Source organism: Ixodes scapularis, unplaced genomic scaffold (genome assembly GCF_016920785.2).
Source record: "Ixodes scapularis isolate PalLabHiFi unplaced genomic scaffold, ASM1692078v2 PGA_scaffold1__304_contigs__length_218370807, whole genome shotgun sequence".
Lineage (NCBI taxonomy): Eukaryota > Metazoa > Arthropoda > Arachnida > Ixodida > Ixodidae > Ixodes > Ixodes scapularis.
In genome coordinates this window covers 99342089-99356172 of record NW_024609846.1, presented here as the reverse complement: position 1 = coordinate 99356172, position 14084 = coordinate 99342089, and the positions used below count along the sequence as shown (strand labels likewise).

At 48.3% G+C, this 14084-nt stretch overlaps 2 protein-coding genes across 2 annotated transcripts; one reads left to right on the top strand and one right to left on the bottom strand.

Moving 5' to 3' along the window:
- Positions 1-1690: 1690 nt before the first annotated feature.
- Positions 1691-2297, bottom strand: LOC115315543. The gene is made up of 2 exons (XM_040206180.1): positions 2042-2297; positions 1691-1901 (listed from the first exon to the last, which is right to left on the bottom strand). The coding sequence occupies exons 1-2, from the start codon at positions 2292-2294 to the stop codon at positions 1708-1710; spliced, it is 447 nt and encodes a 148-aa protein (XP_040062114.1). The 5' UTR covers positions 2295-2297; the 3' UTR covers positions 1691-1707.
- Positions 2298-4514: 2217 nt separating this feature from the next.
- LOC8031115 (neprilysin-1-like) lies at positions 4515-14008 on the top strand. The gene is made up of 2 exons (XM_029974697.4): positions 4515-4646; positions 11498-14008. The coding sequence occupies exons 1-2, from the start codon at positions 4556-4558 to the stop codon at positions 13873-13875; spliced, it is 2469 nt and encodes an 822-aa protein (XP_029830557.2). The 5' UTR covers positions 4515-4555; the 3' UTR covers positions 13876-14008.
- Positions 14009-14084: the final 76 nt, after the last annotated feature.

The following is a 14084-nucleotide window of genomic DNA, read 5'->3' as shown; positions in this document are numbered from 1 at the left end:
CCGGTGGCATCCGCTAGCGGCGCTCCGGTTTGTTTGTAAACATGAGTTGGTGTATATAACTGCAGCGCAGCCGGTAAAAAGTTCTGTTAGAGGAGCTGTGCAACGATATTCAGTTGGAATGTTTTTCACTATACACGAGCTTACTGGTACTAGTCACTATACACGAGCTTACTCGCAGGCAACTCCGCTGGCCAAGAAACTCATTTGTTGCGGTGTAATTTCAAGGACAAAAGCAATCATTTTCGATCAATCTCTCTTTTGCAAAATTTCATGACGTAACGTGGGGATCGCAGTACACCCAAGTGACGATATCTGAATGCTGTTCACAGATTGGAGCCGAGCATTGCGTGGGCACTCGATTTGGGCTCGTGATAATTACTAGCTCGAGAAGCATTCGGGTAGTGGCCCGTGCCCAATCGCTGCAACGACGACAATAGCCGAGCCATAACAATGTCTGGAACTCAGCGCGTGCCCTGTGCTTTGCCAACCCCAGCGCGTGGCTATGATCTACATTGGCGGCATATAATCGGCTCCAGATCACGTGGCCGCTTGCTCTGGCTGCGAGTTGAGGGGGTGTAGGCTGCTCGTTTTTCTTTAATTTTTTTCTGGGACTTCTATTGCGTGGGATGAAAAACGAACGCCTGTTTCATATGTCATTAATGTCAGGGATCCGTTCTAAGCGGTATTCGCGCAAAGTACAAAAAATGTTGCATCGCCCCTTTAAGTCCCGGGAGCAATTATATATTTTTTGATAAAATAACAAAATGTTAAAATTAAAAAAAAAAGTTTTTTTTTTAATATTTAAATTAAACAAAACTTTACAAGCCCAACCACATTGTTAGTCGAAAGCCGTGAAAATTTAATAATAAATATTGTTGGCTGTTTCACTAAAAAGCTCATCTTTCATCAATTATTGAGTGATGCCTAGTTTAACGCTGTTTTTAAAAGTTAAAACCGCGCTCACGTCATCAAAAAATTTTTTCGTGAAAAATATTTCAGGGCATGGCTACGGACATTGAGGCAAAAGGCCATGAAATATATTTTAAAAATCGGAAAGGGTCGAGCGAAACGTCCGGGACGTTTGACATGGAATTACCCCAAAGCATGTCAAGCCCCAATCATTGCTAGCTTTGGAAGGATGTTAGCGAATAAGAAAGTACAGGTAAGCCTCCCGCCCCAAAAAGGCGATGTGTGCACGGAGAATGAGCATCCATGGCTCGTCATTTTCTGTTCGCATTCCAAGGCACACCATGCTTGGCGGGCGGCTTGCTCAGCAGGGAAGCTCATGCGCAAATATGTTTTTGTGTGTAGTGTAACGGATCTCCTTGATTGCAGGGAATACACCTTTTCAAAAAACGCTCCTAGGCCGCTGCCACGTTGCTGATGCTGATGCGGCTGGTGTGACTGTCGCGTCCCCTATCAGCTGGGTGTAGGCCCGTTTGTAGTGTGCGCATTCGTCATCGGCCAACTGGTGATAGGCCCGTTCGTCACAGCGGAACATTCGTCATAGGGGAATTTGTCACTAGGAACGTTTGTCACTGTGCGAACCGAATATTCGAATAAAGACTATAGTACGTTATAATTCATTTTTACTGAAGAGAGGGAACATCCAAACAAGTTATCGTTGTACTTAGGAAACAACAGGTTTATTGAGCGAAATAAAAACAAATTAAAAAGTGATATTCCGCAACTGCCGCCCTCAAGGTTTCAAGACGATTGCGACCATCGTAGCGGCTCACAATGATCTGAAGACGCCGGTTGCAGTCGGCGTGCTTCTTTGATACCCTCGAAGATGTCGTGCAACCCTCTGCTTGAGCCAGCTTCATCTCTGTCAAGGACTGCTCCCTCTTTATGCAGCCCAGGAACGCCCAATAATTGGGAGAACTTCAGCCCGCGTTGCTCTGGCATAAAAAGAAAAAAGAACACACACACTCGTGCAGAAAGCTTTTTGACTGGGCACCGTACTGAAATTTTGAACCACAAATGCAAAACTGTGCTACAGAAAACTTCCAAGTTCACAGAGGATTAGGTCAGTCCTTACCTGCAGTCCCCGGTGCCACGCTTCGATGCTGTTGTTCGTCCTTGGCATTTATTCTAGTGTTGATTCTCTGACTGACGACACCAGAGGAGGGAAGGTGGCCGACGACATGCAAGCAGTTTCGACGGGGTTTCCCGATATACACGTCCTCGAAGTAGTCCGCCACGAGTGAGACATCGGTGGGGAAAACCTCGATAAGGTCCTGGAAGGCCTCGGGAATGTCGGCAATTGGCAAGAAAACCAATGCTGGAAGCATTCTCATCTGAAAATCCACAAGAAATAAAGTAACCAAATGGCTTAACTAAATACAACAATAAGACATATAAATAGAATGCAGCATACCAGAACAGCAAACTCTTCATCTGAATTGTAGCGACTCTGGTGATTACTGGAGCACACCTTCCTGTATCCACTGGGATAAGTGAAAAAAAGCATCCCTGTATCCTAGCGCCGGGAATTATGGCTTGTATTATAGCTCATTTCGCCGAAACTCATTTCGTGGAATTACGTAACGCAGACAACTTGTCATGGGCACACGTTTCACAGACACAGGTTTTGTCGATACGATCGTTTCATCGAAACTCGTTAAACGAATTGCACGCTGTAGGGACATCTCGTCACGCGTGTATCATATTAGTAAGGGTTCTGATGGAGTTCCCTGTTACCGCATGTGGCTGGTCAGTCATCAAGCGGGGTCGTCTGGGTGGCAGGTTGGTGTGACCATTAATCATTTGGATCTGTCTGAATGTCCGGCTTTCAGTGACCTGCACTCTAAAACAAAAAGGGTGTATTCTTACACCCTTTGTCCCATATAAGACCCCCCAAAACTTCAGGCGTCAATCTGACAGTACTAACTTTCACGAGAGGCTTGATAGCCGTGTGGTACAACTTGTTAAAATAGCTAATGTACGTTTTACTGACTACCAAAAAAATAATCGGGGTTTTCTTGGCCCTACTGCAAAACCTCAAAGTTTCCTTTCTGTGGTCTTTGATAGGTACTTTAGCTTTTTAATAAGTTACATCGCTCCGTTATCAAGCCCCTTGTAAAATGTATGAATGTCTGTGCGCTGTGCGTCGAAATAAAGTTTAGGGGTGCGTTATATGGGACAAAAGGGTGTATGGCGATACCCTTTTTTTTAAAGAGTTCTTTTTTGGTGGTGAGGGTCTTGACATATATATAGGAGCGTTCGTTGTTCAAATAAACTATATCCGTCTTCTTTTTTTTTAAGAAAAAAAATGAAGTTTTGAGCATTGATCTACGAACACATAGGGCAGAATATCCTGGGCCGGCCAAAAGTCTCAGCAAAGAAGAAGAGTTCACGTGGAGACGACTTCAGACGGACACGTTCGTCACACCGATCCAGCTACATCTGTGGTACCCAGAGCGGTACGCCACGGCGGACTGTCCCTTCTGTGGTGAGCCCTGGGTGGACGTTTATCACGTTGTCTGGGCATGCAAGAACCTGCCAGGACTGGCTCCAGTCGAGCAGCCCAAACTCGAGGAGTGGGAAGCGGGACTCAAGTACGCGACGGCTAGCGAGCAGAGGCTGCTCGTGGCCCGAGCACTCCGAGTTCACTCCGCAATTGGAGCCCCGGAATAGGGGCACACAACCACTCTCTCCTTTTTCTTCCCCTTTCTCCCCTTCCCTTTCCTAAATCTTTCAACTCAATAAAGTTTTTCAACAACAACAACTTATTTATAAAAGTGCCCTCAGAACCCGAAGGCATTACAGAGGGGGAGAGCACATACATGAAACAAAGATATACGCCACACAAAGTCTTACGAGGTTTGGTTGTCGGAGAAAAAAATTATGATTTTGGCGCTGGAACGTGTACGTCTTGGTAATATATATAGTAGAATCCAGCTACATATATCTTAATTCTCCACATAAAGGTGGAAATTAGAAATGGTTCGCCAGGAGTCGGACTCTTTTTACTAGAGTTCTTGACGTGAAAACGGGTATAAAAGCTGTGTTTGAGACTTGTTGTCTTGTGCGTTATTTTTATCGTTCCGTGTTCTCCCGCGCGCCGCCGCCGGCGATTTCTGACCGGCGCATAGGTCTTTCTGTGAACCGCCATTTTTTAACTGTACTCGTCTTGCTAGAGCAAACGTTGGCTTTAGCCAACTTCTTATCACGAATCCTCCTTGGAGGAGAGCAGACTCTTTGCGTACGCACGCCATTTCCGAGAAGTAGCGTACGCAAAAATAGCGCACGCCAGGCACAGAACGTGATTAGCGTTCGGCACATGCGCAGTGACGACGACGCTATTCTTGGCGTACGCAAAGCTTTAGCGTGCGCTATTCTAAAACTTCCTGTTTGTCCTTTATCTATACACGGGCCTAACATGGCGCCGAAGAAAGCCAGGGTGCGAATGCGGTCGCAGGAGAGGCGACCGCCGACGAGGAAGACGAGGCATGGACGAGAAAAAAGAGGCAGGTTTAGTACGCAGGCCCACGCCGACGAGGAAGACGAGGAATGGACGTTGTGCGCACGAGGGTTCGCGGCTCCGGGTTTCATGTCAGCGCAGGACCCGACGTCGGAGGCGTCCCGGAGCTGCGGCACCAGCGCACACTGCGCCGAGTGGAAGCCGGCCAAGTTACCTGACGGTGAGCGGCAGTACTTTGCCTCCAACCCGCGGAGAGACCACCTAATACTTGCCATGGGGAATACAAGTGACCCCTAGAAAATCGTGTTTACGCAGACAGGTTCTGCGTAGTTGGAACGGCTGGATGCGCCGCGGTCTCGGGGTTTTCTCTTTTGAATTGGGAGGGGTGGATGCCGCCGCCATTTTCCCCTGTGGGCATCTCGAGCGCCTGTCGAGAAAGCCGTCTCTGCTTTCTAGGTGAACCTGGATTCAAATATATAATTTACTTGAGGAATACATCCATTCTGCGAGAATCCAGTGGTCTTAGCAAACACCACCCTAGAATAGTCAAAGCCTGTGAACGACCTCTTCTCCGATAGACCGTAATCAAATTCGCATGATGCAAACTCAACATAGACCATAGCCTCCTTTATACTGACAAAGCCTGGCAGATCGTCACGTGACGCGGCCGCCAAAAGTGAAAAGATACAGCGGCAGACAAGTCATGTAACGGGCGCCCCGCCGCGGCGAGACGCCGAGGGATCGAATGTCCGCTAGTGCTTCTCGCGTTCCTCAGGCTACCGCTTCTTTTCTCGTCGGATATGAAAACCATGTTTTGGGTCCTCACCGCTGCAAAAGCTGTGCGCTCAATACCAGACTCCCCGAGAAATGCTCTGTGCTACCAGGTCCATGCGCTCCAAATCTGCGACCGGGCGCCCTATCCTGTACGAAAATGTCAGATACAGGCCGGGATGAAAACTGCCGGTTCCGCCTTGACCCAAAATTGGGGCACCAGTTTGTATCCAGCCTGGAACCGCGCATTTCCAGCCCCAATTTTAGACCTAGGCGGTGCACCGCCGGATTTCCCGCTGCGCTCACCCCTGGCCTCAACGACAAAAGAATTTTGTGCTATGCCCTTAGCCGTTACAACCGAGATCGTCGCGATCTCAGACCCAGGCGGACTGGGTCTGAAATCGCGACGATCTCGCTTGTAACGGCTAAGGGCATAGCGCGAAATACTTTTGTAGAGTCCAGTGGTCAGCGCAGCGGAAATTCCGGCGGCGCACATGGTCGTCCAGGCGTCGTCACCAAACACGGAGCACGGAACACACACACAGCACGCACAAACACGGTATTCAGTTTCACACTATAAACGATTCCATTTAGCGCTCTGGGCGGCTCCATTTTGTTCGACAGCAGCGCCCTCTCCATACATCTGGGAAATTCAGCGGGTTCGGCGGGGTAAAACGAAAGAGAAGGCACGCGCCCGACTCCGCTACCAGACGACAAAACGGGAGGTTGCCATTCTCCATCTTTGGGCTGTATCGGCGGGCTGTACGCAACATCGAACTCTCGCTCGTGGCTGCCGTTGTGAAGCGGTTCGCGTTCTTAGAATAGTTAAGGCTACTCCAAAATCAGCCTAGAGCTCTCTGTTGTTCTACTTCGGTAAATGCTCAACTGACATATCAGCCGGCAGTGCTACCCTAAACTACTGCGTGTATTGCGGCAGGAGAGCACGTTTTTATTTATTATTTCAGACAACCACTCATGGTCGCTAAAGGCCTACACCAGTACGAACTTTGTATAGTAAAAAAGGTACAGCCACCGGATTCACTTTTCGCCGGAGAGACCGGCCAGTCTGACACAGTTTCCCTCTTTTTTTATTTGCACGCAGATAACAGCGCAATTGGACTGTGTTAGTCTTTTTTATCTAGCACAGTAATACACGATAACTGGCATACCAAAATCTGCGCATCCGCGCTTGAACTTCCCAAAATGACGTGATTTTAAACAGAATTTGTACGCCAGCCGGATGCTAGGTACTGCCCACTCGGCGGAGCAGACGACATACGGGCGAGAGTGGGAGGGCATTTTTTTTTTCTCTTTTTACCCTCTCTGCTATGAGCCTAATGGAACAGTCCATATAAAGATTCAAAGCCAAGGTCAGTGGGTATCCATCCAGGGAAACGATGGGCGCATCAGTATCCGTGCGCCCGTAGCGCGAACGTCGCCGCCGGGCGAGCGCCAACCGACAGTCCGACGAGAGCGAAAAAGAAACAACTTTGCAACAGAGACAGAGCCAGGCGCGCGCGCGGAGAACGCCCGCTCGCAGCGCCTGCATAGCGGATGCGCCTGTCCCTAACACGTGACCTGCGAGAGACCGCGGACATTCCCCGTCGAACCCCCCCCCCCCCCCCCCCCCCTCCCCTCCTCCAGTCGCGCACGAGCGCGCTCGCTGGCTGGGAGCAGACCCTACTGGAAAAACAGGAGCGGATCGGATCCACCGATCACCGTGCGATTCCAGTGCGTTGCGTATCACTGGATCCGACTGGTTACACCCAGAATCGCGCGGATCGGAACTGTCTGCAAGTTTAGAACCCCGCGGATCCGAACTGGAAGCGTCAGATCTGACATTTTCGTACGGGATGGCTCCGTCATCGAACTGCCGGGCTTTGTGAGTACAGAGGAGGCTACCGTGCTCTAGCCCGAGCTTGTGAGTACAGAGGGGGATACCGTGCTCGAGCCCGTGCGTCCCTTGTTTGACGTGTTAACTGGACACGACTGCCAGCCGAATGCTGATTGAGCACTCCTGTCCAAAATGTCTGCGCTCAATCTCGCTCTGATGATGTCGAAATTAAGTGCACAGGCTTTGGTTCTGGGTGGTGTCGATTGCCTTGGCGCGGACAGGTTTTGCGTAGTTGGAATGGCTGAATGCGCCGCAGCCTCGGGTGCTTTCTTCTTTGATCTGGGGAAAAAAAATAGTTTGCTCTTTATGTTTATACAGCCTTGATGGAGATGCGCCACAACGGAATAATAATAATAATAATAATGATAATAATAATAATAACTTTATTTCCATCAAATGATGGGGGGCCCAAAGGAAAAAAGCTGCAGTAGGCAGCTTGACTGGTCCTCGGGCCCCTTACATTGGTCAGCAGCAAGCAGGCGAAAAAAAAAATACAAAAAATGCAAAGTATATAGTGAAACCGTTGCACATCTACGGTTGACATTTCTACAAACCAAGGTTCACCCAAGTACAAAACATAGAATGAAAACAAAAATCACGTACAAAAATATAAGCGCAGGTCTTTGAAAGTTAAACTATTAAAGTCAATATCATCAATGCTAAAACTATTTAGTAAATGTGGGAGTGTGAAATTTAACATTTGATAGCCATAATTTGTTCGTTGAGTGACCATCCTCCATTTCTCTGCGTTGCGGGTGGAATAATGTGGGCAAATTTGCCTTAACGACGCAAGTCTTTCCAGAAAACACAATCCCCTTTTATTTTCACTTTTAAAACTTGTAGCGAGTCTGTACTGATATAATTTAGAAATGTTAATTATTTTACAAGTCTTAAATAAATCGGCAGAATGAAAGTCATGTGGCACATTACATATTCCTCTCAATATTTTTTTCTGCAGCAAAAACAGTTTTTCTATATTAGTCATTGTGGATGTGCCCCAAACTAAATGGGAATAAAATAGTGATTTATAGAGCAACAATTTAATGTTTGTTGGTAAAACAGATCGGTAGCGATTTACGATTCCAACTACCCGAGCAAGCTTTGGAACGATATAGTTTATATGATTATCCCAGCTCATTGTCTCACTGAAAAACACTCCAAGTGTTTTGAAACAACTAACGATTTCGATGGGGGACTCCTAGTTGGTGTCTTAGCTGTAGATGAGAAATTTAGCCAGTGCAGTACAACCGCTAACCTGGGTTTTTTAACGTGCATCACACAGTAGTGATCACACGAACACGTGCGGGTACGAAACTCATCCAGATCGAAACGGGCGGGGGCGGCGGGGATCGAGCCCAGGAGGTTCCAACTTCCCAGCGGAAGCTTTCGCTCCACGCTCCGAGCTGAGCCGCGTTAGCCCACTCGGCCACTTCCTCCCCTTTGACCTGGGAAGGGTGGGGGAGAAATCCGCGGGGGGATGTCCATGACGTCGACAGCGGACGCAATTTCCTCCTCAGCTTCGTTGTTCACTTCGACGTGAGGTGCCGCGGGGAGGGATACCAGCGTGCACAACCCAATTTAGAGGTTTCCACACTTGACACCACCGCAGACGAATTTACCAAATAGTTTAACGACAAAATATTATTGAAAACAAACTCTCGAAAACATACTGATCCGCCACCAAACCAGGATTGCTTGTGCCGCCCGAGAATTCCTCCCTCCCTCCCCCGCGTAGCTGACATCATGCATGCGCCGCATCGCAGAAGCCCAACGTTTTCGTCGCGTGGTGCGTGCGCCGGGATGTGAACACCGCTTTATCTTCGTGGGTCTCTCGAGCGTCAGTCGAGACCGCAGTCTCTGCTTTCTATGTGAACTCGGCGTCAAATAATTTACAAGGGAAATGTATCTCGCTCCGCGAAAATGCAATGGTCTTGGCGCGGACATGCTTTGCGTCGTTGGAAAGGCTGGATGCCTCGCAGCCTCGGGGTTTTCTTTTCAATATGGAGGAATGACTGCTGTCATCTATCTCCGAGGGCGTTCCGAGCGCCAGTCGAGACAGCCATCTCTGCTTTCTCGGGTTTCTCGGTGAACCCGCGGTATCGCGGTGCGTCGCGCAGCAGCCCTCGCCCTCGGCGCCGCGTGACCGCGCGACGAAGTACCCTCTCGGACGCGGGATGCGATGCCCACGCCACTAGCTGCGCTTGTGCTGTAGGCGCGCCGTCTAATGCAAATGAGCGCTATGGAATATATTCTTTCTAGTGAAGTATTTGAGACCACTGTCATGGAGCAGCTGTATCGCTCCAGATTCGCCATGGAACCGTGTGTGCTTTTACCCCCCCCCCCCCCCGTTGTACACACACACACACACATTTTTCAAGGTCCATATATTTTTTTTTTTATTGAAAGGCCATACGCCAGGCTTATTTTTGTGTGTGAAAAAAATACGTTGTTCTCGGAGAAATGGCATTTATCTCGTCCGTGACGTCAGACCCGTTCATAAGGTTGCATCTCTTTGCAAAGCACCCCCCCCCCCCCCCCTCCCGCCAAGCCTGACCCATTAATCCTGCTAAAAAAATGTCGCCAGTGAAGCATCTTTTCAGTGTTCATCGACATTATAAGGGCGTTGTTACAACTCCCTTAGGGTGTCAGCAACACCTCTTAGATAAGAAAGCACAAGTGCTGAATTTTCCTGCGTCACCAAAGAAGGCCGCCACAGGCCAGATTGGATACGGCCAGAGCCGTTTATACTGAGTTTGGCCTTCTTAGGGAGATTCTGACGGCCTGGCAACCACAGCAGCATAGTCTGACAACCGGGGGATGACTACTTCCGTCCGCCATTTTGTGACTCCGACTCATTGGAACTCTATGCTATTTCTCAGGAATGAACAAGACAAAGAAGTAATGTTATTTTGTGTTATCTCGAAATCCGCTGGTTCTAGCGGGCAACAAGCTCCACCCATTGGCCAAACTCTCTCAGTACAAACGGCTCTGGATACGGCGTCAGCGCTAGGCATGGATTCGTGTTCGCATAGATTGGACACGAGTTCCAGCCGAACGCTGACGTCGTATCCAATCTCTGGCCTGAGGTGATTTTCTTTAGTGACCCAGGAAAGGGCTTAAGCTTTCTTATCTACGAGGCGCATGGTGTTAGCCCTGGGACAAGCTGATTTTAAGGGTGTACATTTGTTTTAGTGCGTATTGTAAATGATTGCGGTCGTGTACCTCACGAGACACTTAGGCTATCTACATACTATGCACAGCCTATCAAGATCCTTTTTTATAATTTTGATGAAGTTGGAAAAGTCCTCAGCCTCAGACTTTAATTACAGGGCGTTCCTAAAAAAAAACAAAAAAAAAACATTTTTTTTCTGCTTGGGGAAGTAAATTATGCATTGCAGAAAGCTAGCTCATACTCTGTGAAAATTTGACGCTAGCAGTTGGGATAGAACGCAAAAGTTTGAGAACATGATGTTACCTGGATCAAAGGATTATTGAGAAAAACAAAATTTCTCTATGCGCCGATGTCCACCAAGTCTAATATTAACAAAACAAGAACCGAGATTGTAGTATCTATTTCAGACTCCCTGTAACGCCGAATTAGAGCACAGCTGTTGAGGAGGATGGAAGGGTACTGAGGGGAGGGTAGACCCCTCCTCCTCCCCTCAATCTTGAATCTCCTCGGGGGAGGGGGTCACGTGACCTCAGGGTGCATTATGGGACAGTTCCCATAATGCGCGGTTACGCCGACGCCGCTCAAGCCGGAAACGAGCGCCTAAGAGCTGCGCTCTAAAAAAAAAAAGGCTTAGCAAGAAAAAAAACAGTATGCTCTTTCTTGCTGACAAGTGTTTCACTAACGTAAATCCCACAAGCGTCCACAATGCCGATTCGTTCTGACAATATTTAGCAATATCAGTGCATATAGAAATTTTGTTTTCCTCAATTATCTTTTGATCCAGGTAACGTCATGTTCTCAAACTCTTGCATTCTATCCCAACCGCCAGTCACATTCTCACAGAGTTTCAGCTTTCTGAGACGCAGTTTCTTTACCCGGGCTGAAAAACACGGTTCTTTTTTTCTAGGGAACACCCTGTACCTTCTCATAGGTAATGGTTTTTGTGTAAACCTCCCACTCCTCAAGAGTTATTGGCACAATCTTGGTGTGATATAACTAAACGCACATTAAATACTCTGGTTGTAAATGTGAGGAAACCTAGTGCAAAAGTATGCTAGGAAAGGTGTTAACGTAAGGATTAAATATAAGTATTCTTTAACGGTGAACCACAAGGAAAAACAGAATAGCTAAAAAGAAATCTGCTTGAAAACCTAGCGGAATCTTCCATGCGCTGCCTTCGTTCTTGTGAAGGATCACTTCATCTAAATTATGAATGTGTGTGGTTGTCATGCAGCAAGCTCTGTGACTGGGAACACCGGAGACACACCACACCCTGACGAAGCACCCGAGGATGAACCCTTTGAAGAACAGCGCAGGCTCAACCAACGCCAGCTTGGCCAACACCACCGCAGCTGCCAGACCCAGCACAGCGGTTGGCACCTGAACAAGGACTGCCGGTTATGCGTCAGCTCCACCTACGTCCTCTTCCTGGCCGCGGGAATGATAGTGGCGTGCACGGCATATGTGGGCGGCTACGTGGCGTCTTACCAGAGCAACCGCTCTGCGAGGAACGACCCCAAAAACGTGGTGTGCCGTAGCCAAGTCTGCAAGGAAGTGGCCAAGAGCATAGCCCGGTCACTGAATCGGAGTGTGGACCCGTGCAAGAACTTTTACAATTTCGTGTGCGACGGTTGGAGACGAAAGCACCCGGTGCGCCGTAACGAAGTGCGCAGCAGCCCCTTCTCGTTAGTGGGTAGGGAATTGGACAACGTCATCAAAAAGGCTCTCAATGACGTGCCCATCACCGGCAGAAAGCAAAGTGCACTAGAGAAGGCAGCTTTAATGTACAAGAAGTGCCTAGAAAACTATGAGCAGGGAGACTCGTCAGCCTCTATGAAAGTGCTCAAGGAGCTTCTAGGCTACCTCCACATGCCTTGGCCAACGGTGGACAGCAAGAGTCCAGTGGATCTGTTCGAGATCATTATTCAGTTATCTCTGCGATGGTCCATTCCAAGCTTATTCAGCGTGTCGGTGATCCCGGACCCAGAGGACACTAGGTCAAACGTGCTGGTCTTCAACACCATGGAGAACCTGGAAGTGGGTTTCCACGAGGTCCAGAGTGGGAACGCGACCAAGAATGACACGCAAGACCTGATTTTTATGAAGATGGTCCAAAAAATTGCCACCATCTTGGGAGGCAACCAGACAAATTACAAGACGCTCGCCGAGAATGTGGTTATGGCACCTATAGTGCTTGCCTCTGTCAAGCACTTCCATTTTGACGTGCTAGGGAGGACGGACGCGTGGCCCCCCAAGAAATACCAGATACAGCACCTAGAGAATTTGACACCACAAGTTAGTTCCAAGCGCTGGCTCAGCACACTCAACCGATACCTCCCAGAAAATGTGCAGGTCAAAGAGACAAATGATGTGATTGTCATGAGCCCGGGATACTTGTGGCTCGTCACTAGCCTCATTCAGCAAAACAATACAGTGCGTATGTTTCAAGACTTCATTGGCTGGTCAATTGCCTTTCTCTTAGGGCCCCTGTCATCTAAAGAAATCAGGGAAGCTGTCAGCAATTATGGCAAAGAACTTGGCATGGATTTCGCAAATGTAGACAAGGAGAAGCTGTGCAGGAAAGATGTGGAGGATTACCTTCCAATGCCATACGGGGCAATTTTTGTGCAGTCCTATACACCAGACTACATAAAAGATGATGCCAAAGTGGTCGTTGACCACATCAAGCTTGCATTTGCATATGCTCTCAGGCTCAATTCTTGGATGGACGACCAGACAAGGACTCGAGCAATGGCTAAAGTGCAACGGATCATTTCTCATGTTGCCTACCCCGACTGGATAAAAAATATGACCGAGCTTGATGAATCGCATGCAGACATTCCCAACATCGACGGCCCATACGTCAAGATTTTGATGGAGCTCAAAGAAGTCTATACGTTCCGATCACTGTCAATACTTCGTCAAACCAACACAAGAGATGAGGAGTACTGGACATTCAGTCCCGCAACACTGAACGCTTTCTATGAACACTCAACTAACAGCATCACGATACCAGCAGCCATCCTAAACTATCCCTTCTACTCCTATGGGCTGCCCCCTGCAATGAACTATGGAAGTATAGGGGCCATCATAGGGCACGAGATCAGCCACGCTTTCGATACATTGGGAAGCCACTTCGATGACAATGGGAACTTGAGAAACTGGTGGACTAGGGAAACCAAGAGTAACTTTGTCCTCAAGAACTACTGCTTTGTCCTGCAGTACAACAGCATCTACGAGCCCCACAGCAAACGCCACCTCAACGGCAAGCAAACACTCTCCGAAAACATTGCAGACAACGGTGGCCTGAGACAATCCTTTCATGCGTACCGCCTGCACGTTGACGAGCACCCAGGGGGCAAAGAGGAAAACATTCCCCTTGAAGGTCTGGAGGAGTTTACACCTGACCAGCTTTTTTTCATCAGCAGTGCCTACAAGTGGTGTGCAGACACCAATCCAAAAGCTGTCAAGATGATTATGAACTCAGACTCCCATTCCCTGGAGGAGTACCGCTGCAATGTGGCTGTTGAAAACATGGTGGAGTTCTCCAAAGCATTCCAGTGCGGAAACAATGAGGAGATGAACCCTGCCAAGAAATGTGTAGTGTGGTAAGGCATGGGAAACACATTAGCTGCCTACAAGTGGTATACCCGATTTAAAATAAAATGAATGGATCCCAGCTGTGAAGGGCATTCCATTCAGTTCTGACCTGAGCATGGAATTAGCCAGGGGCATGTCAAATACTCAGTTTCTCTTGAAACATTCACTCAAGAATTTTGTTATGAATGACTGCACTTTATGATGTCCATTCTTGCTTAAAA

Coding starts and splice junctions, on each gene's coding strand:
- LOC115315543 (XM_040206180.1), bottom strand. CDS start 2,294: ATGCTTCCAGCATTGGTTTTCTTGCCAATTGCCGACATTCCCGAGGCC. Junction 1,902..2,041: donor CGTGGCACCGGGGACTGCAG/GTAAGGACTGAC, acceptor TTTTTATGCCAG/AGCAACGCGGGCTGAAGTTC.
- LOC8031115 (XM_029974697.4), top strand. CDS start 4,556: ATGTCAGCGCAGGACCCGACGTCGGAGGCGTCCCGGAGCTGCGGCACC. Junction 4,647..11,497: donor GCCGGCCAAGTTACCTGACG/GTGAGCGGCAGT, acceptor GTTGTCATGCAG/CAAGCTCTGTGACTGGGAAC.